The 25338-nt window shown below is 47.6% G+C and overlaps 2 protein-coding genes across 6 annotated transcripts in view; one reads left to right on the forward strand and one right to left on the reverse strand.

Annotated features, from left to right (window-relative positions):
- The first annotated feature begins 2203 nt into the window (after positions 1 to 2203).
- On the forward strand, positions 2204 to 7244 carry Rpl31 (ribosomal protein L31). The gene is made up of 5 exons (XM_004844446.3): positions 2204 to 2335; positions 2708 to 2814; positions 5156 to 5281; positions 6422 to 6534; positions 7187 to 7244. Exons 2-5 carry the CDS (start codon positions 2708 to 2710, stop codon positions 7216 to 7218), a joined length of 378 nt encoding a protein of 125 aa, XP_004844503.1. The 5' UTR covers positions 2204 to 2335; the 3' UTR covers positions 7219 to 7244.
- Positions 7245 to 7588: 344 nt separating this feature from the next.
- Tbc1d8 (TBC1 domain family member 8) overlaps positions 7589 to 25338 on the reverse strand; it is a 96675-nt gene continuing 78925 nt past the window's right edge. For all 5 annotated transcript variants that reach the window (XM_004844448.4, XM_087203711.1, XM_021258110.2 and 2 more), the window contains 11 exons: positions 23757 to 23971; positions 22083 to 22200; positions 18720 to 19005; positions 17911 to 18040; positions 17625 to 17723; positions 17102 to 17170; positions 15295 to 15535; positions 14778 to 14843; positions 10879 to 10968; positions 10421 to 10518; positions 7589 to 8608 (listed from right to left, as the gene is read on the reverse strand). In XM_004844448.4, coding sequence (XP_004844505.1) covers positions 8153 to 8608; positions 10421 to 10518; positions 10879 to 10968; positions 14778 to 14843; positions 15295 to 15535; positions 17102 to 17170; positions 17625 to 17723; positions 17911 to 18040; positions 18720 to 19005; positions 22083 to 22200; positions 23757 to 23971 — 1868 coding nt within the window. In that variant the 3' untranslated portion in view covers positions 7589 to 8152. The remainder of the gene's footprint in view (positions 8609 to 10420; positions 10519 to 10878; positions 10969 to 14777; positions 14844 to 15294; positions 15536 to 17101; positions 17171 to 17624; positions 17724 to 17910; positions 18041 to 18719; positions 19006 to 22082; positions 22201 to 23756; positions 23972 to 25338) is intronic.

Genomic DNA, 25338 nt, shown 5'->3' on the forward strand with positions numbered 1-25338 from the left:
GATTATAGGCATGCACCACCACACCTGGCCTTGCCTGAGCACTTTTAGGCATATGTACTATACTCACTCCTTTTTAAATTACTTTTTATATTTTATTTTTCATTAATAAATTTTTTATCCCATCCCCCCTTACACTGCTCCCTTTCCTATGTACAAAAGCTGTTTCCATTTCTTCCCATTTTCACTTTTATAAATTGCTTTTTAAAAATTATTTTATGCTTTAACCATGAACTCATGGCCTTTTATAAACTCAGCTTTTCTCATTAACCATGTTATTATTTCATGCCCAAATCAGCACAACCTGGAAGTGTGAGCTTGTTCCTTTATCCTTCAAGCATTTCCCATCAGTATCTGAACCAGATAGCAGATTTCTTCCTGGAACATCAGGATCATGGTCCATCTTGATTTTTTTCTTTCCTGCCCCAAAGCATAGAACCAACTCCCTTTCAAGCATAATTCCTTTTAGTTAAAAACAAACAAAAAACCAGTAGAGATTAAAATCCGGGGTGCCTAGACTGAGAATGAGAACTGGTATTGGTAAAAATGCTGCCTCACTCCAGAGGCTGAGACAGGAGGATCGCCATAAGTTCAAGGCCAGCCTGGCCTACATAGTGAGTTCAAGGCCAGCCTGAACTACATGAGACCCTGCCTCAGAAAAAAAAATTTTTTTTTGAAAACAAAAAAAGTGCTGCTTCTGTTCCCATTACTAGGTTATTCTGCCATGATAGATCTGAAAACAACACAGCCATGTGCCACATAGGTGGTTCATCATGGATGTACCGCATAGTCAGTGGCATTTACTATACAGCCTGTGTGTAGTAAAGCATGTGGATTTAAGTGAATCCTGTGATGTTCACACAGCCATGAATTTCATCGCTTAACACATCTCTTAGAACATACTCTGTTATGAAGTGACTCACAACTGTATTTCTTTCAAAGTCATGAAATCACATTGATTTCTCCCATGAAGTAGATCATAGATTGTGTGACAGTACCTTCCTAATGTGATGCTGTCCATCACTAAGGCTTTCTCCTAAATTGCCATTCCATGTGACATCATTAGGAACCGCTGGCTTTCATTCTCCCATTCCTCTGCTCTCTGCCTATTTGTCCCCTCACCCAGGCCCCATTTCCCGGGGGGCACAACAACAGCCCCATCAGGGACCTCACAGGCCCAGGGCTCTCACGCAGAACCACGGGACACTTTTTCTCCTTTCAGCACCTTCTTCACCAGGCCCCTCTGCTGTCACCAGTGTTTGAGTGGCTCTTCTTGGGAACTTCTACTAGAGCTTCCTGGAGCTCAGCCCAGGTTGATGTTTTCAAGGAAGTCCCGCTCTGGTCCCTCAGGGATTGTCACCCAGAAAAGGACTGAAACAAAGCCGGTTCACTTTCTTGCTACCCCTACCAAGAACAGTCAGATCGTGTTTTAAGTATTTGTGTCACAAACCCCCTCTTCCTTGTTAACAAGACCCTCCCCCTCCTTTATTGATGAAGCAGCCAATGTGCCTAACCTAGGCCAAAACCAAAAAGTCCTTAGGCTAAGGTACGTGACGATCCCATTTGCTTTAGGCAGGGGTTTGTTATACCACCCCATCATGAGTCTCATTCTTGTAAGAAGCAGAAAGGCACCGGGGGTTCCCGAAAGGATTCTGCTTTCTGATAAGACATGGGAGTCAGAAGCCTGTACACCCTCACCTCCTGCCCTTGAGGGCAGGCGGGAGACCTGCAGGTACAGCGCCCACCCTGCAGCTAAAGGACGCAGAGGCCTGGGTTCCAGATGTGAATTCAAAACCTCTGCTCCAGCCCCAAAACTGCTTCCTCCGACCCCTTGCTGAAGCCACTGTTAGCAGGTTAGAGGGGACGTTCTTGGGACTTTCCGAATGGGTAAATCGAGCTTCTGGCCCGCCAGGCAGGCGTAGCGGTAACTGCAGATGGAACTCATGAATGGGGAAAATAGAGCGTCTTCTCTCCGGGATCCTGCTCCCATCCAGTTACGGGATGGGTTCTGGTTTTTCTGGGAGGACAGACGGGGGCAGAAAATCCCGTACCGCTTTTTTCTCCCGGAGATACGCCAAAGCCCACAGTACCGGGGTGCGAGAAAAGCGAGCCTACGCGCGCCCATCCCGACTGCGCAGCCGCAGCCCGCCTAGGCCCCGCCCCCGAGGCCTGCCAGCTTCTCCTTGGGCGTACCTCTTGATGTCACAGCCTCACCGCGCCCCTTCTCTAGCCACGCCCCCTCTCCCCGCCGCCAAGTGACCCGGAAGTTGTACTTGTTACCGCGGCTTTCCCTCCCACAATCCCGCGCGCTCTTCCTTTCCAATTCGACCCCGCCAGAGTGAGTATGGATGGAAGGTTGAGTTTTCGGGAATCCAGCTCCATCCTCCCCCGGGAGTGTACTGGCTAGTGCGGCGGGGTGTCGCCCAAGTTGGCCCAGGCGTTCTGTGTTCCAGGGAGATAGGAACCCGTGCTGCGTTAAAGGGTTCCCGGAGCCTGGGAGGGAAAGTGGCCGGGCTTAGGGAAGCCGGGGGCCGCAGGGGTTTCCGCCTCGGGATGACGGCTTAGTCGTGCGCAAAACTGGGCCGCTGGGCCCTGATCCCTAGCCCTGGCCCTGCTCTGTACCTGGCAGCATTTGTCCAACCCGGGAATGAGGACCTAGTTTGAGCTTGCCCCACTCTGCCTGCTCAGAGCCTCCTTGCCGCCTATTTAGATGGCTCCCGCAAAGAAGGGTGGCGAGAAGAAGAAGGGCCGTTCTGCCATCAATGAGGTGGTGACCCGAGAATACACCATCAACATCCACAAGCGCATCCATGGAGTGTGAGTATCCTGCGGTAGGCCGCGGGCTCGCAAGCTCAGCTCACATGTGGTTATCCTTGGGACAGCCTAATTTTTGAGACGAGGTCTAGAAGTTACATGTCTTCAGAATCTGAATTGCATGCATGCTGTGTAAGGAGTTGCGGGATTTGAAGTGTACTGTTCGGAGGTTAATGACTGGAAACATGCGATTGAGTGAAACTTGTGAAAAAGTCAATTTTGAAAAACTTGGTGGTGATTCCACTGGGTCACTACAGTCATTGCTTTCGTTTTTTAAAACCTGGACAGTCTAAAAAGTAGAAGTAGATAGGAGGGAAAGCAAACTTTTAATACCTCTGGACAGCAGGGAAGTTAGCCGGCTAAGAAGGTGTCCTGCCGGGGGTCTTCTGTTCCCTGACCCCTACAGAGATGGACTGATGGACTTGTGTTTGAAGTAAAAATGCTAGAGACACAAAAGCGTATCTGCAGTTACAGGGCATTGTATGGTGAAGGCCACTGATGAATACATGATTCCTGTATTTAGATCTTGGACTTGGTAAATTTTTCCCTTTCTTATTCATGGTGTTTACTGGTAGAATCTCACCTACTGTGACTTGAAGTGCTTTTGTTTTTTTTATATGCTACATAGAGAAATATTCCATTCAGTCTGTAATGAGTGGAGCCGGGTTTCTTGGATTTGTTTGGGCAGTCTCTTGGGACATAGTTCAACAGATATAAATGTGTGGCAGCTTTCGCATTGGGTCTGGCATAGTAGCCAAGTAGTAACCCTGTCAGCCAAGGAACATTATGTACATTGTCTTATGTGGGGTCTCTGGTTCTAGATCGAAAATGCGGTATCTTTTGTGTTTATGCAAACAGTAAACATATTCCTGCCTCTGTATTTGGGGCTTAGCAGGTACCTAGCAACCCTAGCCACTGCTTTGGGTTTTGCAAATGGTGCAGGGAACCAGAGACCTTAATCTAGTTAGTAGTAAAAAGCAGGGAACAAGTGCTTAGAGTATAAAATAGTGCAGAAAGGAAATAGTGGCAGAAGCCATGGGGTGAAAGGTGGTGTGCTGTTTGAAGGCCTCGGCCAAACTGGATGATAACAGCGAGTCTTAAAAGGTTTAAATGTCCAACTGCTACTTGACATCTTTCCTTGAGTAAACAAACGTCTCAAATTTTATGTGGTCCAAACCCAACTCCAGTTGTCTTTTTACTCTGGCCTATTCCTCTCCTCCCCTTCCTATGTTTTTTTTGGTACCGGGGATCAAGCTCAGGACCTTGTGCTTGCAAGACAGGCACAGCGCCACTGAGCTAGATACCTGGCCCCAACCTTCCTGTGTTTTTCATTGGCAGCTCACATCCTGTGGGCCATACCTTCAGGATGCGTCCAGTCTGACCAATTGCACTCTTATCCAGGCATCCTTACCCTGACTTGGTGCATTCTCATCGTCTGTTGGCTTCCTATAAACCAGGATGTTTGCCATTATCACGTTAGCTGGCCCACTTACTTTATCATGAGTAGCTGCTTTTGTTTTATCTTTACTTCTTCCCCCTGTGCCTATCGGGTTTTCTCAGATTGGCTGCCTTCATTGCCTTCAGACTTGATCCCCTTAGCCCTTGTGTTGAAACTCCCATCCCCTTCTCTTAATAGTCTTTATCTTTTCCTTTCGGATTTTTCTCTAATACTTGATAACATCTCATGCACTTGGTGGGTCACTTGCATAAGCTATGTGAAGAACAGGGATTTTCCTGTTTTGCTGACTGCTGTTACTTCCAGCACTCTGTATTTCTAGATACTTAATTATGTGAGTTTGGGCTCTAGAATTAGCTAGGAGCCTGGGCGGGTAGTGCTTAATCTTTTCAGCCTTTGTAAAGTTCTTTGTGTTGTGCATTTCTCGGTTAAATGAATTAAATGAAACCTTAAACTCTAGATGCATCTGCGTCCTCATTGTAGAGAAAGGGTTACTAAGTGCTGAGATCTGCTTTGAACAGATGTTAATGAATGTCTGAGGCACACCTACAGCACCTTAGTTGATGGTTGTCCTCATACTTCCTTAATACAAGGACTCTACTCCAATTTCAGACCGTGCTGTCTAAACAGCTAGTTGATGAATAGTGTCCTGTGATGTGTTCCAGTAGCATGCTGTCTTGTAATTTGGACCTAGGACACTATTTAAGTGAAAATGAATTATACAGCTTCTTGTCTGGAGTATTAATGCTAGCTGCTGGCCATTGCACACTGGAGGAAAAAGAATATTGTTCTTGCCTAGGTTTAGTTTGTATTTTATGAAAACAAGATATACTGTTTTATATATAACTTTGTGCTTTTTTTTTTTTATTGCTTGTGTTTGGATCTTAGGGGCTTCAAGAAGCGCGCCCCTCGGGCACTTAAAGAGATCCGGAAATTTGCCATGAAGGAGATGGGGACTCCAGATGTGCGCATTGATACCAGGCTCAACAAAGCTGTGTGGGCCAAAGGAATAAGGTGCTGATGTTATCTGTTAGAACGTGACCTTATGGTGACACCAGGTTGTCCTGCTCTGTGCCCGGTCCATATGATCAGTTAGCTTGGTAACTGCATGTGGAGGCATGGAGAAAACACTGTGGCATCTGCTGGTGGAACCTGCAATGGGACTGTAAACTGAGGCCTGGAGGGTGTGAGCTGGGGAGGAGCACTGCACAGGCCACAGGCTCATGTGGTAGAATAAGTGCCCAGAAGGCCAGCAAATGAAGGTGCAGAGGCTGGGCCCTGGGTGGGGGTCATCTAGACGTGATGGGAAGCCCGCCTTAAAGCCATAGTCCATTGTCGTCCCGTCCCCCTCCCCCCCATCCCCAACAGGGGATCAAACTCAGAACCTTGCACTTGCCAGGCAGGCGCTGTGCCACTGAGCTACATCCCCAGCCCAAAAACCATAGTTCTTAACTTGGGCAGTTGGTTGGGGGCGGGTGGGGTGGGGGTTACAGGCCAAGACACTTGGGTCCTTCAAGCCAGAATCAAGGGGTGTGGGGAGAACAGTTGGGCCGAGCGCTGTGCTGCCTTCTATGAGATGAGAGAGAAGGGAAGGCCTGGGTTACAGGAAGGAATCCTGGGTGTCTAAGACAACACCTGGCTTGTCAAGGAAGAGGGGAAGATCAGTGTTGATGCTGAGGGGTTGAGTGAGATGAGATGGACAGCTGCGAAATTTTCATTTAAACAATATAGAAAACCTCTTAGAACAAGACTTCCCACCTCTAGGCCCGCACTTCTGCTTAGAAGTGGTTGAGTGTCACTGGTGGCTGCTTTAACACATCCTGTCAAGCGTGCATCCTGAGGTGATAGCATTCAATGTCCACCTGGGTAAATTTTCCAGGGGCAGATAAGTGGCTAGCTGATTGGATCTGAGCATTAGTTTTTCTGTGTTTGTTTTGTTTTTTAAAATAGGTCTCACTGTAGTTCAGATTGACCTTGAACTTGGAGTAATTCTCCTGCCTCAGCCTCCTTAAGTGCTGGGATTACAGGTGTGAGCCCCCCCACCTGGCTGGATCTAAGCATTAGAAGCAGCGAGGATAGGATGTGACCATGCAGTTGATGGCCAGTTACTGAAAGGAGACATTGACCGTAGTAACACATTTGTATTTTCACTAGGAATGTCCCATATCGTATCCGTGTACGGTTGTCCAGAAAACGTAATGAAGATGAAGATTCACCAAACAAGCTCTATACTTTGGTAACTTACGTCCCTGTTACCACATTCAAAAGTAAGTTTCACTCATTCTACAAGAGCTTTTTAAAATTATGAGAAAAAGGTCAACCATTTGTGTGTGCACAGCACTGGGGGTTGACCTAGAGCTGTGGGCAGTGAGCTACATTCCAGGCTCTTTTTAAACTTTTGAGACATGGTCTCACTGAATTGGCCTGAGATGCTGCTGATTTGGGATCCTCACCCTCCCAGAGTGCTGAGATTATAGGCACGTGCCACCATATGCAGCTTCCTTACCTTTTTTTTCCTGACCTAAATTCATCTGTCAACCAAGTACTTGCTGTACTCCTGTACACTTGGTAACTTCCAGTAGGTACGTGATTAACAGGCACAATTATTACAACTTTTTTTTGGAGACAGTCTGTGTTGTTCAGGCTGGCCTCAAACTCTCGGCATTCCTCCTGCCTCAGCCTCTTGAGTGCTAGGATTATAGGCATGCACCACCAACCTCAACAGTGTTACAGCTGTTTCACATTGTCTTAAGTGTGGAAAAATGCAAAAGAACACAGAACTAGTGTTTGAGTTGTGAAAAGGTTGCAGTGGAATACAATTACTTGTCTAAATCTTTTTCCAAATATTATTCCGGTGTTCAGATAGGAAACATGTATGAGTGTGGGAACTGACTGGCTGTTTGTTGCTTCTTTTCATAGATCTCCAGACAGTGAATGTGGATGAGAACTAACTTTCAAATAAAGTTACAAAACTGCCTTTGTGCTGTGGTTTTCTTTTCAGTTGTGACATATTGTGCTGTATATGTAAAAGCTATTCCCAGTGGCAGGATTATCCAGTTTTTCTCAATACTTTCACTCCCCACCCCTTGGAGTTCACTTGGACAGAGCCATAGGTTTTTCCAGGTGATTCTAATTGGAGAACCACTGCTCTGGGAAAATTAGAGGTGCAATTTGATGAGTGTGTACACCAGTGACTTGAATGGTATGCTGCCATAAGTGGTCCCCGCAAGCAGCAAGAACGGAGCTGCATACAGGGAGAGCACAGCTTGTCTCTTCACATCGTACAGCTGACACCATAGTCAAGGTAAGGTAGGGACTGAGTCAATACAAAAAAATTTTATTAAAAAACGTGGAGGCCAACGTTGAAAGCATAGTTTGGACACATTTTTGGAAGGACATATCCAAGGCGAATACAACCAAAAGTATTAAAATGGTTTCAATTACCAGCATTGAAACAAAATTAGTGCAAAAACAGCCAAAAACAATTGCACAGATAGTGGCTCTGGGATCTTGAACATGATTCTTGTCCTTTCTCATTCTAAGTGAAAAATGAGAGCTTGGGGTTTTGTCCCTCAGTTTGTATGGTGTCGGAGTCTATTCTATCATACCAGCATCACAGCAGAAACACCCATTGCAAATTTGCTGGAAGTGAATCACAAGTCAGTGTCAAAGAATTGACAGATAACCCTGTACCACTGCCTGTCCAACTGATGATTCTCTTAAAAGAGTAAATAATTGGGAACTGGATTTTCTTAGCCAGCTTTTGGATGGTTTATCGAGATAACTAGCTTCTAAAGTGGGGATAGACAAGTCCAGGCTTCGGGTCTGACAGCTCGGTCCACCTGCTGTGGCAAACTGCACCACCACAACAGCAAACTTGCCTTGCTATGTGTTACTCAGCTTGAGTTCAGGGTGCAAGTGGCTGCTCATTTCGAGAGTTTTGAGGTTGTACTGATTGATCTTGGCATTTTCAAGTTTGGGCTTAATGTCTAGTGGCTTTTCAAAAAAGTTCACTAAGGACTGTTCAGTAAGGAGTGATGCTAAGATGTGCTCCAGGGAGACCGTCCAGACCCCTTCCACCGCCTCGGGAAATGGCCGGGTGTCCTGGGCAGGCTTGCCAGGGTCTACAAAGACTGAGTCCTGCTCAGGAGAGGGAGCAGAGGCCTGCAGCTCCTCCACACACTCCTGGGAGCCACTGCCTGAGCTGCTGCCCCACTGGCCCACCTCCCCAATCTGCAGCAGCAGAGTGGTGACCGTAGCGATGGCTTGATACAGCTCGTTTTCTTCTGGATCTTCATGGAACATGCTGTACAGGGTCTTACAGAATTGGATAAATTCTCTCTGGAATTAGAAAGTCAATACAGCAGCATAGCCAGGGTGGAAGTAATTATTTTTCAGATGTTACACTAAGAAAAGTACATAACTACTTTTGAGAAAGGAAAAGATAAGACATTCTCTGCCCTTCCACTGCACACTGCCCCCACGGGGCTTCTGCACGTGCTCGGAAGTGTGCTGTCTGTGTGATAACCATTAAGGGAGGTAGCCTCATAGAGCATGAGCACTCAGCTCAGCCAGTCAGCTTGCAGAAATGTCTCCAAAGAAACCAGCTATACAGACTCACCTAGAAGGATAAGTTAGAGCTTGTAACAAAAATATCAAACTGCTGAAAAGATTAGTAAAACTGGCACATTTATCTGATAGCAGGACCTAAAAGCTGGAAAACAACAGTGACGTGATGTTTACCGGAATGTTAGTAACAAAGGCTGACCTTTCAGGGATCGCTTTTCTAGGTAGGAAAGTTTCTCTGAATGTGTAACATCAGGATTGAGTATAAGTGACAAAATCACCATGATCCTTTAGGGGCTTGGCAGGCTCAGCCCATTTGTGGAGGGACACTGGTGTGCCAGCAGTAGTAGCTAGCAAGGAACTTGGTCCTGTGTAGACACACTTCACAGACAAGAGAGGAGTAGAGTCTATATACCACAGGGCTCAGAGGGCCTGCATGATCTGGAGGGAAGCTTGTTAAGCCTAGGCAAATAGATGAGAAAGTATACATGAAATCACTGAAAAATTTCAGTCCTGAAAAAATTCATCTGCTTTGTCATGGATCAGTAGCACAACTACCCAGAAAAGGGGGACTAAACATACATTTCTCAACTGTCAAGTGTTTAGGGTGGGGAGGTACCTTAGTACTGACAGCACTGGATGATAAAATTTCGTACTCATCTAAGGAGTAGAGTGAAAATCTGAAAGCAACTCCCCCATAGAACAGCATTTCTTAGACTTGCTATGAAATACCAATCCTACACAGTGTTTTGGGGTCTAAAAAGACTTAGGGTTAGGGATGTGGCTCAATGGCAGAGCACTTGTCTAGCCTGCAATTCCAGGCACCACCAAAAAGAAAAAGACTGAAACACTGCATGCTAAATTCCAATCAAAGGCTCCTAGCACACAGCAACAAAATGATTTTAAGTCACATGGTAAAGGGGCTTTTAAAATTTTTTTTTTGACACAGGGTCTCACTTTGTAATTCAAGGCAGCCTTGAACTCACTAGCCCAGGCTGGCCTCAAATTTGAGGCAATCCTGCCTCAGCCTCCTGAGTGCTGGGATTACATGTGTATGCCACCACACCCAGCTGGGACATTCTTAACTGTAAGCCTACATTTCTCAAACCTCGGTTGAGACCTTTATTTAAAAAGGAAAAAAAAAGAACCACCATCATATGGCACCTGTGTAGTATAAAGCCCTTTACTGAAAGACACTGCAAGATCGTGCACTGTGTATCATGCAGTCAGTGAACATTCATTTCTTTGAGGAAAGAATGCTGCACCCAGAGTGGCCCCAAAAGTTTCTAACATCCACAGAGTAAGTTATAGCCTGGACAAGAGAACCTGACAAACCTCTCAAAGGTGTGGAGTGTGGCTGCCTAGTGTTTTGAAGAGTTTGAATATCTGACTCGATCACAATTTAATCTCCATTTACTCAACACAATCTTCAGCTCCCCAAAGTTATACGGTCCTGGACTTTGAAGGTAAAAGAGCCCAAAGATATTAGGCTTTGGAAGTAAAGGGGCCAAAGCTCAGTTATCAAATTAACGACTAGGCAAAGTCACTAGCCAAACAGTTCACCTCTTCATAGAAGAAAATTCATACCTGGCTCATTTTGGGTAGCTCTTTCTCGGTTTTGTCTTTCTCTTTAGCTAGATCTCTGATCATCTGCTTCAGCTGCTTCTGATAATCAACTGTATCACCTGAAACAAAGGAAAATAACTTGAAATTCAGTGAAAGCAAAAGGGAGCACTGATTGGAGACGGGATGAGGAATTCCATGAAGGAAATCCCACATAAAACTGCAACGCAAGGGATTCTGTCAGTTTTACAACTGACCATGGATCCCCATCCACATAGCTGGGGGAAACAGTAAGGAGAGGAAGAACCCAGCGGCAGGAGAGGGGCAGTCACAGCAACACTTCCACTTCCAGAAGGTTTCTGCCTGAAACAGTGGGCTCTGGTAATTCATAAGAGGGAAGGAAGGGCCAGGCAGCTACAGGAGTGGGAGGACCTGGGGAGCATGCGGTGCTAGGGTGGGCAGATAGCAGGAGAGGTACATGCCATTGGACTTCCCAAAGACCAGAGGCCTCGATGTCGACAGCAGAGGATTCTTCAATGGTGACTGGCTGTCTCGGTCATTTTCAGTAAGTGCTTGGAAGGAAAAAGATTTAAGTTGAACATATATTCTGTCTAACCAAAACTGACAAGAGTAATTTATCTTTTTAGGCTGTATTTTCTTTAGGCAAGAAAGAACTGGAGGCTCAGTCAGCTGCTCCCAATCGGTAGGCTACAGACTCTTTGTAGGTTCAGGAAGCCAAGTGGACACCAAGCCCTGTCCAGATGCACAAAGTAAATAAAATGTCTCACATCCCAGATGTACACAGGCACTACTGTAAATAATAATGTGCAGATTCATAAATGGGCATTGCACTGGAAGTGGTGGCGCACACCTGTAACTGCAGCACTCAGGAGCCTGAGACACGATCACAGTGAGTTCGAGGCCACCCTGGGCTACTTAATTTGTGCAGGGCCAGCCTGGTCTCCATAGCGAGATCCTGTCTCACAAAAGGAAAAAAAAAAAGTTTTTTTGAGTTGGCCTAGAGAAATGCACATGGTCGATTCCCTTTCTATAAACGATATGCATATATATATATGTAAGAAGCTCTAAAGTGAACAGGGTAGATCTCTGGATGGAAGAACAGTTGGTAATTAAGTCAACTGTCATGAACAGTTATATTTCTTTTTTTTGTTGGTTTTTTTTGTGGTTGTTTTTGGTACCGGGGATCGAACTCAGGTCCTTGTGCTTGCAAGGCAAGCAACGGAACCACTGAGCTAAATCCCCAGCCGACAGTTATATTTCTATAAGAACTGAAAACAGCCTTACTGAATCTAAAACAACATCTTATTAAGAGTTTTCTTGAAGCATACTAAAGATAAAATGACATCAGAACCCTCATACATTGCTGGTAGAAAAGTAAAATGGTTCAGCTACTTCGGAAAACAGTCTGGTAGTTCCTCAAAATGTTAAAAACAGCTGCTATTTGCCCCAGAACTGCACTCCTAGGTGTCTACCAGAGCAAACCTGAGATCAGATGTTCACATAACACCTTGGAAATAAATGTTCATAATAGCAAAAACGAATACCAGAACAACCCAAATGCCTATCCACTGATGAATAAACAAACTGTGGCACAGACATAGAGTGTTGCTTGGTGTTATATGTTCTACAACAGGGATGAATCTTGAAGGCATTATGCTAGGTGAAAGAAGCCAGACACATAATAGCAAATACTGTGTCAATTCCACCTACACAAAATGTGCAGAACAGACAAATCCATAGAAATAGGTTTCCTAAGGCTACGGAAAATAGATGGATTGAGGGTAACAGCTAAAGGACAGGATATTTCTTTTCAGATAATGAAGTTTCATAGATTATGGTGCTTCTCACACAACTCTGAATATATGAAAAAACCACTCAATGTGTACACTGAATGGGTGACTTGAATGGTATATGAATTATAGTTCAATAAGGCTGCTACAAAAGAACAGGGCTTGATAAGGAAAGTTCTTCATTCTTAAAAGACTAGAACTTGCTAGTGAGCCCTGAGAATAAATCAAAGGCAAAATTTAGTTGTGTTCAGCCAAGTGTAGTAGCACAGGCCTGTAACCCCAGCACTCAGGAGGCTGAGGCAGGAGGACCCATGTGAGTTTGAGGCCAGCCTGAGCTACGCAATGAGTTCAAGCCTGGCTTGAACTACATAGCAAGACTGTCTCACTCAAAAAACCAAAAAAGGAAAAAAAGAAAAAGTCAGTTGTGATTCAAGAAGTTTCCACAAGATGGCACCAAAGCTCTGAAAAACTCCAAGAGGTTTCTACGTTTCTGGAGGAGGGTTTTCTCTTTTTTTGATGCTTAGGTTTTTAGGGTTTTGGGGGTTTTTTTAAATAAAACAACTTTATTAAACCAAAACTCTACATACTACACAATTTAGTCTTAAAATGTAATATTCAGCAGACTCAGCACATTGACAGAGTTATTTGTAACCACAACCAAAAACGTAGGTCATTTTTCCCATCCCTAATTTTTTTTCTCTTACAATTAAGTTACTATTGCCCTCAACTGCCTAAAATAAACTGTGGAGTGGCACCTGTGAGAATCCACTCAAACTGAATGGGAGGAAAATGATAAACCCTGGAATACTAAAGAGTATGATGTCCCAAAAAGGAGCAGTGTGTACACAAGCCAACAAAATGTTCTAATGGAAGAGCGACACACGACTGACGGGCTACAGAGAAGAGGGCAGTCAATTAGGGAGGTGTGTAAGCTACCAACAGAGACAAGGAGCCCGAAAAGCTGGCCCCAAAGCACAGCTTCCCCATCTCTGCCAGCAAGGCACACACAGGAAACCACACCCCTTTCAACTCAACTGGGTGCCCGGACTGGACAGCAGCTACTCTTGGTTACGTAGAAGACCTTAGACAGAAAGCTCGCTCTCTGCCTGCAGACTGGAGTAGCTTGTTTTCCCTGAATTGGCATCTGAACGTTTCTGCCAGTGGAGGATCCAGACCAGGGCCTCACACACTGGAAGCAAGCGCTCTACTGCTGAGCTGAGCCCCCTGCGGCGTCCTTCACTGTGGGTCCAGAGCTGCTCGGCAAACACAGTAACTCACTCCGTGAGCCCTGGCACTTACAGAAGGGATTGGTGAAGTGTAGCATCACAGCAGCCCTGTTCCCAGTACATCAGAGACTCCAGCCCACCCCAAGGTTTCCATTTCTCCATATGCATCGGTGGCTGTAAAAGCCAGCAGGAGCTCTGGCCCTGGAAACTTCCCCAGGCTCCTGTTGGGGAAGTTCTGTCAGGGGCCCAGCTCCCAGGTAGACAGCCTGTGGGATATCTCACTCATCCCCATTAAAGGTCTAAGGAACACTTAATTGAGAGTTCTGTGTTTTTGTTCCTGCCAATGTCAAGTTTGTTGTTTGCTTTTTTAGTTTTTTGAGACAGGGTCTCACCAGGCAGCTCAGGCTGTCCTTGAACTCACTTTGTAGCACAGGTTGGCCTCAAACGCTCAACAATCTTCCTGCCTCAGCCTCCTGAGTGCTACGATTACAGACATGTGTCACCAGGCCCAGCTCAACATCAAATTTGACCTCATGGCTTTCAAAACAACTTCCTTTCTTCCTGGTTACCACTGCATGAACTTGAAGGAAACATGGTCTTTACTGATAGAAAATGATGCTCCAAAAACAGTAGCCAGCCCTGCATGGTAGCGCACACCTGTAATCCCAGCACCCAGGAGGCTGAAGCAGGAAGATCACCAAGAGTTCAAGGCCAGCCTTGGCTACATAATGAGTTCAAGGTGACCTGAACTACAAGACCCTGGACCCTGTCTCAGAAAACAAACAAACAGGGCTGGGGATACAGCTCAGTGGAACCTCACCTGCCTGGCAAGCACAAGGGCACAAGTTCAGACCCCCATACCGAAAAAAAAAAAAGAAAAGAAAACAAACAAAAAAGCCCAGTAGCCTATAATAACCATCTGCCCAGGCCACCAGGGTCTTGTTCTCCAGCACATCCCACAGACCCGGCTCTCAACCCAGGCGCCAGCCATCCAGCTAGGGCCCCATACCTGCACTCTAATGCACACCACCACTGACTCTGATGCACACTCAGTTGGGCAGCTCCTGCTGCAGCCATGTAGCACAGTTCTTACAGTGTGTGAGCTGCAGCCCCAAAATAGAAATCTTGGTGCCCCGAGACTAAGTGAAAAAAAAAATTGGGGGGGGTGGGATACCAGGGATTGAACTCAGGACCTTGTGCTTGCAAGGCAGGCACAGCACCACTAAGCTAAATCCCCAGCCCAAGTCTAAGAGAAATTTAGAAAAAGAATTGCAGAGTGGTGCACAGAGCTGCTTGCATTCTGAAGCAGAGCACAGGTGGCTGCTCCAGCTTGGACTGGCTTACCTGGAGGGATATGAAGTCTGTACAACAGTTTGATTTTCTCATTCATTTCTCCATTGTACATAATATCTGCAAAAAAGAGAGACAGCTACCAGCGGCTCCTGTGTCATAATGCAGACTCACTGAAGAGAACCAAGTAAGGTCAATGCCTGTCCCCGCCCATCCCCCCAGGTCCATGCCAGGTTAGAGATGCATGCATCAAGACTACTGGCTGGTAAAAAAAAAAGTGTGCTGGCTGGTGGCTGAGCTACATGGTAACCTGATGAGGGCAGTCTGGCCTCAGACTTTGGCAAAATTTTAGAGACATGGCTCCCGACATACCATGGCCACACACTGGGGGCCAAGGAGAACAGATCAGCAGGCTCCTATGAGGAAGCCCGAGCCCCTCTCCTCATCCCCATAGGCGGCCATGAGAGAAGTGAAGTGTGAAGTCCCAGCATCGTGTCAGGCCTGTCGCCAGTGCACCACAATGCTCTGTCTACAGATTCCCAAGCCCACGGGCTGCAGGAGGCTCTCATACCCAGGCAGCACACGAATGCCCGGAACTCCAGGAGCTGGTCCACATTGTCATCCAGCAGCCGGAATGCCCTCTCCGCCAGGATCTCCGTGTGGGCCCCGCAGGTCCAGGGTGAGAGCAGCAGGAAGAGGCGCGTGAACTGCCGGGCGTCAATGCGGTACTGCTCAGCGTAGGGCCTGCTGGGGTCATGGCGCAGGGCCACCAGCCCAGGCTGCGCCCAGTAGCAGCTCAGCATGTGCTCCCGCTGCAAAAAGGAGAGGAGAGAGCTGGGACACTGGGCAGTGCCAGGGACAGCCGGAAAGGTGCGGCCCAGCTTCGCCTCCCCAATTGCTGCTTATTCAGTAAGCAACGCTGGAAGGAGAACCAGATGACAGAATGTTCCTGTCTCAACACCTGACCAGACATGTAAGCACTTCCCTTCTCCTGGCCCACAGGAATATGGAGTTTCGGCATTTCCCGCACAGGGCAGGGGGTGAGACAGCTGACCTTAAACTCACTATGTAGCCCAGGCTGGTTTCAAACTCAAAGTGACCCTCGTACCTCAGCCTCTCAAGTGCTGGGGTTACAGGACTGTGCTACAGCACCTGACTTTGGAATTTTAACTTTTTGTATTAAAGGTTTTCTTCATGGTAAAATATATGTAACACAAAATTCACCATCTTACCCAGTGTTAAATGTACAGTTTTAATTATGACGATAATTTTTATTCTGCTCCTTTCATTAAAATGTACTATAAATCAGAAAGGACTGAAGGAATCTACAGGATACAGAAAGAACTAGTAGCCTGATTACCTGGCAGAGAGGAAACGGGTAGGGACCCGAAGGTAGAAGCAAGACTTTCACTTCTTACTTTTCATACTTTCTAAATTTTAAATCACATGCATATATGAACAATTTTTTAAATTAAAAGTTAAAAAAAGGCAAGTTGAAGTTTTGGGAACAGACAAAATTAAACCAACCAAAACTAGCCCTGTTACTGAGGCCAGGCAAGCCTCTTACGCACACATGTGCGCGCACACTTGCGCGCACGCACACACACACACACGTGCGCACACGCACCCCCGGTGCAGGGGATGGTAGCCAGGGCTGTGCACATGCCAGGAAAATGCTCTACCACGCAGCCCAGCCCCTTTAGCCACATGTGTGCCACACCAAGCGACCTGTGCAGTCATCTCAGTTCACCACAGTCTGTAAGGCTGGGACAGAAATGATGGCAGGTGCTGTAGTACGTAAGCCAAAATGCCATTTGGAATTTTAGGGTCATATTCAATACAGTCACAGAGTAATTAGCCACTGCAGAATGGTTAGGAGCACCACAACAACTTGCAGGTGTGTAACAAAGGTGTAACAAACCTGGGTGGCTTTTTGGTTTTTTGAGACAGGGTCTCCCCACGTAGTACAGGCTGGCCTTGAACTTGTGTACCCCAGGCTGGGCTCAAACTCTTGCCTCAGCACCAAAGGGCAACACATGACCTAGCTACACAGCAGCCACAAAGCATATAAAAGCATACAGGCCTGTGTGGGTCACGGGGTATATCCACACAGACTGAAGAAGTACCCTGAGATGGTGTGGTAGGGCCACTGTCTCCTGTTCTGGAAACCAGGACCCGATACTGCTCAGCCAGCAACAGCCTGGATGGGGACACCCAGGGGCCACAAGGCTCCTCCTTCCTGATGCCAGGCTGAGGGTTGCCACAGTGAAGTCTGGGTGGAAGCAAGCAGGACACTGGCCCAGCCTTGGCAGACCCTGGCCACCCCCGACAGGTGCCTTGGCTGAGCTTGCACCATCCTGGCTATCCAGCACTCATACCTTGAATAAGTCATAGAGTTCCTCCAGGTCCTCAGGAGAAACTGAGACTTCAGGAATGACCACACGGAGCTTAAGAAAGAACAACAGGGATGGAGTTAATTCAAGGCCAGGAGACACAAGCCAGAGCCCCTTATGCAATGGCTGCCTGTGTCCTGGGGCAGCATCTACTCCTTTCTGACCCAGAGATGGCACGGCAGCAGCTGCCCAGCTGTTCCATCCTCTTCAACCAGGTGCCTCAGAACAGAGGCTCGAAGCTCCACCTCTGGGGAAAAAGATGCTCTGAATGAAACTCTGCTTCCTGCAGCCTACAGGGATCTCACACCAGTACCCTACCCAATTCTACATGGAGAGGAAAGGGTCACCCCCATTTTAAAGCAGGAAAACTGATGCTCCCAAAAACCCATGTTGTTTTTACAGTACGTCACCCATATTCAGTTTTTAGTTTGATACAAAAAAAAAAGCTGGCATTTTTAAGTCACGAAACCACACGGGCCTACACCCACCCCTGGAGGCCTCTGCTCACCACATTCTGCCTTGTGGTGTCCTCATGTCCCTGGAGGACCCGGATCCGGTGCTTGCAGCGCAAGTGCTCAATCTGCTCCACGGACTGGTCCCCAAATTTCTGCAGGGACACCAGGGACCCTTCTGTCAGAACCCCTGCTGGGTCCAGAGCAGACAGGAAGCAGCCCAGGATCCTCCCAAAATGTTCACCTCCCAGGGGCACTTCCCACTGGAAAGGGGCTTCAAGGGTAGGAAGGGAAATTGGGGGTGGGAAAGGGGTGCTGAGGTTGGGCCAGGAGCTCCGGCACCTCATAGGAGTCCCGGATGAGGTCAGCAATGTCAGTCACTGGGTAGGGGTCCTGGTCATCGGAGAAAAAGGCATGGTGGCTGCTGATGGAGGGCCCCGGGCTGTCTTCATTCTTAATGTGATCTAGAAACCTGAGCACACCCCCAGTTACAGCCAAGACCCCCTCATTGAGCCACACAACACCCACTGCCCTCGGGGTGTTGTATGTGCTAGCTCAAATTCAAACATAGCATCTGGAAGGAGGTGAGGTGGCCACTGCTGCAGGGAGGCCCTGCCAAAGCCAGGCTTGTCCAGCTGGGCTCTGTGCAGGAGTCCAGGCTGCGACTGTCTGGGGAAGTCAGTATGAATTCTGCACCACAAGCTCCAGTCATGCTCTGATGGAACCACACAGTGACCCAACATCTGCCTCCCATGGTGCCTGGGCAGCCAGGTCCCAGGGCTCAGCCTGCTGTGATCCCTCTCTCACTGGTGCTCACCAGCCCCAAGCATATAGTGTCTGGGACCCCAGTGAGCTTCAATGCCCCCATTCCTGTTCAAGGCCACGGAGTGCACAGGAGGCAAGGTTTAGCACTTACAGCCCTGTCCTGCCTGTGCTCTGACTTTGGGCAGCGTGAGAGAGGATGGCACCCTTCATCCCACGCTGGTGGCAGTGCCGCATGGCAGGCTGGCTCTTGAGAGACCACAGGGTAACAGGTGGCAGAGCAGAAGACAAAGCTTCACACCTGCTGCCACCACTTCCTGTGGTCTTCCAGACTCAGCTGCCACCTACTTCATCCCCAGGAGCCACAGGAGCACAAGGCCAGGGCCCACCTGCTGAGAATCATCAAGGCCTGGCCGTCATCCTTGCTGCTGCACAGCTCCTCGGCAGTGGCTTCCAGCACAGCCAGCCCCAGCTGGAAGATGGCTTTGATCCCATCGTAGAAGAAGCAGTCCATAACATTCACGGCACTCTCCAGGGGCATGATGCTGAGGAACAGGGTCAGGAACCACGAGAGTGAGACAGATGCCAGGGCCGAGAGGTCATTCATGTGCTCTGCCAGCTCCGGGAGGTGCTCCTTGATGAGCTCCTCAAAGACAGACTGGTCCACCTGAGCCCCTGCAAAAGGAAGCCCACAGAACTTTGGCAGCAAAGAATCATATGTGCTATACCAAGCCTGAAATGAAAGCTACTCTGAGATGACCAAGGACAGTGAGAAAAGAATGCAAGTTCAGAAAAGGACTCACACTTAGTTCACTGATGTCTGACATTTTGACTGAGGTGATTCGATGGGTAAATGATAGTCTTTTCAAAAAAAAAAATGCTCAAATCTCCTGGACATCAATATGGGGCAGCAGGGGGGCTGCTCAACCCCTACTTCACACCATACAGAAAATACATTGGAAATGAATCACAGGCCTACATGAAAAAGCTAACATTATAAAACTTCTGGAAGGAAATATAGGAATAAGGCCAAAAAAATACTAACCATAAAAAATTAAACTGGACTCCAGTCAAAACTAAAAACTGTTGGGCTAGGGATTTAGCTCAGTGGTGCTGCCACCTGCCTTTTAGGTGCAAGGTCCTGAGTTTGATCCCCGGTTCCAAAAAAAAGAAAAACCAAAAAACCATACAAAAAAATAAAAAATAAAAAAATAAAAAAACCCAAAAAACTAAAAACTGTTGTTCTTCAAAAGACACCACTAATAAAATGGAAGTGCAAACTTCAAACTCGGAGGAAACACTTGCTGTACATCTCCTTGAATAAGCCTTGTATCCAAAACAAAGAATTCCTGTAACTTAATCAGAAGGCACCAACAAATTTTCTTTTTTTTAATACGTAAACTCAAGATCTGAACACTCAAAAGAGATGATAAACAAATGGTCATTGGGCACAGAAATATGTTCAAAATTATTAGAGAAATGCAAATGAAAGCTACCATGACAGCACTACTTCTAACCTAGTAGCCTGGCTAAAATTAAAAAGACAGGTGATCCCAAGGATTAGCAAGGACACAGAGCAACTGGGACACTCCCACACTGCTGGAATGAGACAATGAATATATTGTATCCCTTGGAAGTCCCTTAGCAACTCTGCTGCTAGACAAGTACCCACAAAAATGACAATATATATCCACAAAAGACGTCTGCATGAATGTCCACTGCTACTTTATCATAGCCCAAAACTGGAAGTAACTCAAATGCCCATTGAGAGGTAAATGGACAAGCAACCCATGGTGTGTACACAGTGACACAGTGTCACAGAGGTCCCAACCACTGGTACACCACCAACGTGGATGCCTGTCACAGGCATTATGCTATGTGACAGAAGTCAGACACAGAAAAGTTTGTTACATTTATAGGATGTTTAAGGGTAGGTCAAATTCATCTATGGTGATAGGAGTCAGTCCCAAGTGTTCCTTGTGCAGGAGAGGACAGGAAGGAGCTCCCTGAGGTGACACAGAGGTTTCTTGCTGTCTTGCATCATGGCCACACACTATCACAAAGGGTCTAGCTAATCGCTGTTGAGCATGAGCTGTCACATAGCAGCATTCAACAACAAGTGGCCTTGACAACGTGCCACCTAATGACACCAAAGTTCTGTTTATTCTTTGCTTCTCTGCACCTTATGCTGCCTCCCACAAGACAAAGTGAGAAGGGAAGCAAGTCAGTCACCCACTCAGGCAATGCAGGGAGCCAGGGATGACAGCCAGAGGGACATGTGCGTCCCACAGACAGGAAGGATCACCTCCTTCCCAGCCAGCCACACCCCCGGGCCCACCCTCTCCATCCCCTAACTCCTATCCGGCATCACAGTTTTTAATTCTTAGATCCAGTCTTCAAAAGCACCTCCTTCCTGCCTTGCCCTCTACATCCAGTTAGCGGCCAAATTCTGTCTCAAAGCAGTTCTTTTGTTTCTGTTCCCACACTGCCTGTAATTTTAGTCCACTTCCACCCCTCATCTCACTAAAAAGTATCCTGAAGAGCATCACCAAACACAATTTTGGTGGTTTTTTTGGTACCAGGGACTCTTCCAAGGCAGGCATGGTGCCACTGAGCTAAATCCCCAACCCACCAAATGCAATTTTTATATTATTTTCTCCACAACAAGACTGCCAGGCCACAGAGGCTGTACACATCCAAACCACAACTATATGAAAGATGGTGGCTCTGAGGGCAGAACTGTGGGGCCACGGGTCTCCCTGGAGCCCTACCTTGACCACTTTGCCCCAAAGATTCATGTGTTAGGCTTAGTCCTGAGTAGCTGTGGGAACCCTTAAGAGGTGAGGTTTAGCGGGAGCTCCAGGGATCATCCCTGACTGCTTGGTCGATCTCATGAGGAGGCTGGTGTGAAAGTAGCTTGGCCGGAGCTGTGACCCCCTTGCCCTGACACACGCTCCTGTTCTGCTTCCTTGGTCTCCATGAGGTCCTCACCAGAGAAAAGCCCATGCAAGTACCATGTCTGTGAACGTCCAACACTGTGGTGTAAATAATCCTCTTTTTCTTCATAGGTAGCCACATCAGGTACTTGATTATAGTAACAGAAAGCTGGCTGATCCACATTCAGGCAGCAACAAGTTCCTTATGTAAGTGGGAGACTCACCAGCACCAGCCCACCACCTCCTCTCCTCTAGGGAGCAGAGACCTCCCCAGCAGAAGTTCTTCGGCCCTCGATGATGGCCTCTCTTGTCAGCAAGCGAGCCAAGTCATCATGATGTTTTTTTCTAAACTAAAACCTCAGCATTCAGATTCAATTGCAATGTTGACACTTTGTGATAAATTAGTGGGTTTGGGGTTGCAGTTTGAGCACTTGGTCTCTAAGAGGTTCGCCCTCACTGTCCTAAGTGACCAGGGGGATGCCTCCTTCCTTTCCAGGCCACGGCACCAGTGCAAAACCAGGCAAAATCATATTCTGACTTATTTTCTGGGAATAGAGATTTTCCTTTCCTTCACAAAGTTCAGCTATTCATTTGTTTTTCATCCAAAATCTGTAGTGCCTCCAACAAGAAATTATAGGGGTTATTTCACTATATTGCTAGAGCTGCATGGAAAACAAACTTATGGGTCAAAGTGTGTTTGTGCAGACCAGCTGAGAGGTTCAGAGGGATACTGTGGGTAGGAATGATGGTGACCCTCTTTCCCAGGCTCTGCTCCCCAGGTAGAGGCGGCAGGGAGGTGGGAGGGAGGTAGTTTACCAATTACTCGATGGTTGAAGTAATCAGGCAGCATCCGCTCACACACAGCAACCAGCAACCAAAAGGCCTCCTCCTCTTTGGCGTACAGCAGCAGCACAGAGGTCAGGATGTTCATGGACTGTGTAGAGGGCACAGAAGAGGCAGTTACCAGCCAGTTGCAAGACGCTGAGAGACTTTAGAAACACACAAGCCCAAGGCGGGGGTACAGCTCAGAGAAAGTGTACTTGCCTACCATGCATGAGGTCCTGGGTTCAAACCCCAGCCTTGTAACACACACACACACACACACACACACACGAGCCACAAGAGTAAAGATTTTCCATATGACAGACCCCATGTGCCCCAACTATATTGACCCTTGGGGAATGAACAACACTGGTGTGACATGGTCCTCACCAAAAACGCCAAGCTGAGCAATCAGTTACCATTCAGTCAGTCCCTGTCCCCACTGGTTAAGGCTCAACCCAGATGTTTGCTGCATGCCTAGGCACACACATCCACAGAGCATTTCATTCACCCACTGATTTTTCTTATTCAGAGGAAAATGAAGTGTGCAGTCTTGGTTGGGTTTTGTTTGCAGTTCTTTGGTTGAGTTTAATTTACTGCTCTGTATTCCGTGCTTGCTGACTGCATCCTTCCACTCAGAAGGGCCCAAGGTCTAGGTTCTGTTAAGCCCACGCCATCTCAGCTGAGTTCAAGCCCTGTCTGACAGCCCACTCGCTTGAGAACTTCTACTTTCAGGCATCTTATAAGTCTTTAAGTCTCGAGTCATCAGCCTGACTATAATAGCTGTGATCAAAATTTACGGTGAATGCTTAACTTAAAAAAAAATTATTGTAGTAAAAGACACACTGCCATGAATCTCCCTCAATATACTCCCCCCCTCATCTTCAGACACACTTATCCCATGATTCTTGCCACTTTCTGAAGCAGGTCTGGAAAGAGGTATCGTGAGTGTCTTTATAAGGTGTGATCAAAACTACAGAGAATGGGGCTGGGTATTTAGCTCAGTGGCACCGCGCCTGTACCGAAAGGTCCTGAGTTTGATCCCAGGTACCGAAAAAAAAAAAAAAAGAAAACTACAGAGAATGCTGCCGAGTGCCATTCAACAGAAAGGCAGCTCATAAAAATATGACGCTGTGTCTTCATCCAGCTTATTCACCAGATCTGGCACTGTGAGACCCTGGGTCTTCCCCAAAGTTAAACTGACTGAAAAAGGGAAAGGTTTTGACTGATTCAGGACATCAAGGCAGCCAGCACAGCACAGCTAAAAGAGGACTTCCACAACTTCCCACTAAAGAGGACTCCAGAACTTCAGAAAGTGGCAAGAACGAAGGGATAAGTGTGTTCAAAGCAAGGGGGAGGATTTTGAGGGGGGATTCATGGTAACATGTCTTTGTATTACTTTTATTTTTTAATTTAAACATTCACTGTTGTTGTGTTTTTTTGGTACTGGGGATCAAACTCGGGTCCCTGCGCTTGCACAGCAGGCAGCAAAACCACTGAGCTAAATCCCCGGCCCTTCACTGTATTTTCGACCATAACGCACATGATCCTTTACTTCGGCCCTCCAGTGGCTCATTCTTTCCAGGAAGGGCCTGAGCAGACAGCTCCACAGACTAGTCCTCAGGACAGGAGCAGTACCAGAGGTTGCAGACTCCAGCCGCCACCCACCTGGCAGTACCCGATGCGGGGGTTTCGGTGTGCATAGGCCGTGAGCACCCTCCTGAGGGCGGCAATGCCCGTCTCGTTCTGGAAGGCCGGGTGCTCGGGCAGGGATCGGTGCAGGTCACGCTCTATCTCCTCGGTCACCAGGCAGCACCGCCCCAGCGACTCCTCCACCAGCTTCCCGTAGTAACCCGGGTGCAATGCGAGGTCCGTCACAGCATCTGAGGATGCCACACCAAGGCAAGGTTTTCAGGGGAAGGGACTGTAGGGGGTGAGCTACAGGCCTGCCTGGGACTCCAGTGGGATTTTTCTCACTGAGGGACAGAAAACACTTTGAGACCACATACAGAACACCTTCATTTCTGTCACTTAGCCTAGTACAAAAACAGGAAAAGGTCTATATGACGAGGGAAAGTCTGTATTAGAAATGACCTTAGGGCTGGGGGTGCAGCTCTGTTGTAGAGGGCGTGCTGAGTATGCGCAAAGCCCAGGGTTCAGTCCCAGCACACACACACAAAAGAAATCATTTTATTAATATGCTTTAATAAGCTGCATTCCTTAGTAACAGGAAGAGTGTGTCACATGTATACACACCACTGTCATCCATTAACTCACAAAACTATCAGGTACCAAGGTGCAAAGCACCCTAGGATTAAGGCCAACCACTGCCGAAGAGGGAGACCCTGCTGCCTATGAGAAACTCTAAAGTGCAAACCAAAGCTGAATGTCCAAGCCCCAAACTCGAGTTGGCCACTCACTGCCAGGCCAAGGCTAAGCCTCGGGGGGCCAGGGACATGGAGGGATGAGTGACTGACAGAGCACGGGGATTCTCCTCACCCCACACTGAGTCTGAGCACCCAGAGTTCTAGCCAAGCTCCCCTCCCCAGGGCTGGCACCCAGCTGGGCAGGAACAGCAGACATGCACCCAATATGTCCTTAACCCCAGATGAGATATCCAATTCTGAATGGGTAAATAAACACAGTTTCACGTCAGCTCTGTCCCCAGTGGGACTGTGATTCCATCATCACTAGGCTCTCACATGGAATAAACAGCATTCACATCAAGGGCTGCCATCAGCTTCTCCGCCAGCAAAGAGGAAGAACAGCCCTCTAAGCCGGGGCTTCCAGGATCCCACGTGGACACCGGAAGCCTGGCCCGCATGAAGCATATATACACATGCGTGTGTCAGAGACCCAGAGGATGGAGGCCAAGGGTGCTCACAAGTGATACCTTTCTGTGGGGGACCGAAAGCAAGGCTCCCTCCTCCACGCTCCTGTGTTACACACTCTGGTTTTATTAGATACAGAGTTTTATAAAGGAAGGGCTTCTATCGTGTCTTTGGTAGGAGTAGCAGAAACAGCTGGAGGGAGAAGGGTGGGTGCTGAGCCGGAAACAAGGTGGGCACCAGCAGGGGAAGCTCAGAGGGATTAGCCACACCTGGAATGTCGAGTGCAGGGCCCAGGAAGCCCGTGGCTGGGCACCTGGGGAAGGAAGGAAAGGAGGATGGGTCTTTGGGAGGAGAGAGTTGGGTGGCAGGTACCAGCTAGAGGCTGAATGCAAGGAAACAGGGGCGCTTCCACCTCAGCA

This window comes from Heterocephalus glaber, unplaced genomic scaffold, assembly GCF_053883595.1.
Source record: "Heterocephalus glaber isolate CG9 unplaced genomic scaffold, H.glaber_assembly_v1.0 deba00000470, whole genome shotgun sequence".
In the NCBI taxonomy this organism is placed as follows: domain Eukaryota; kingdom Metazoa; phylum Chordata; class Mammalia; order Rodentia; family Bathyergidae; genus Heterocephalus; species Heterocephalus glaber.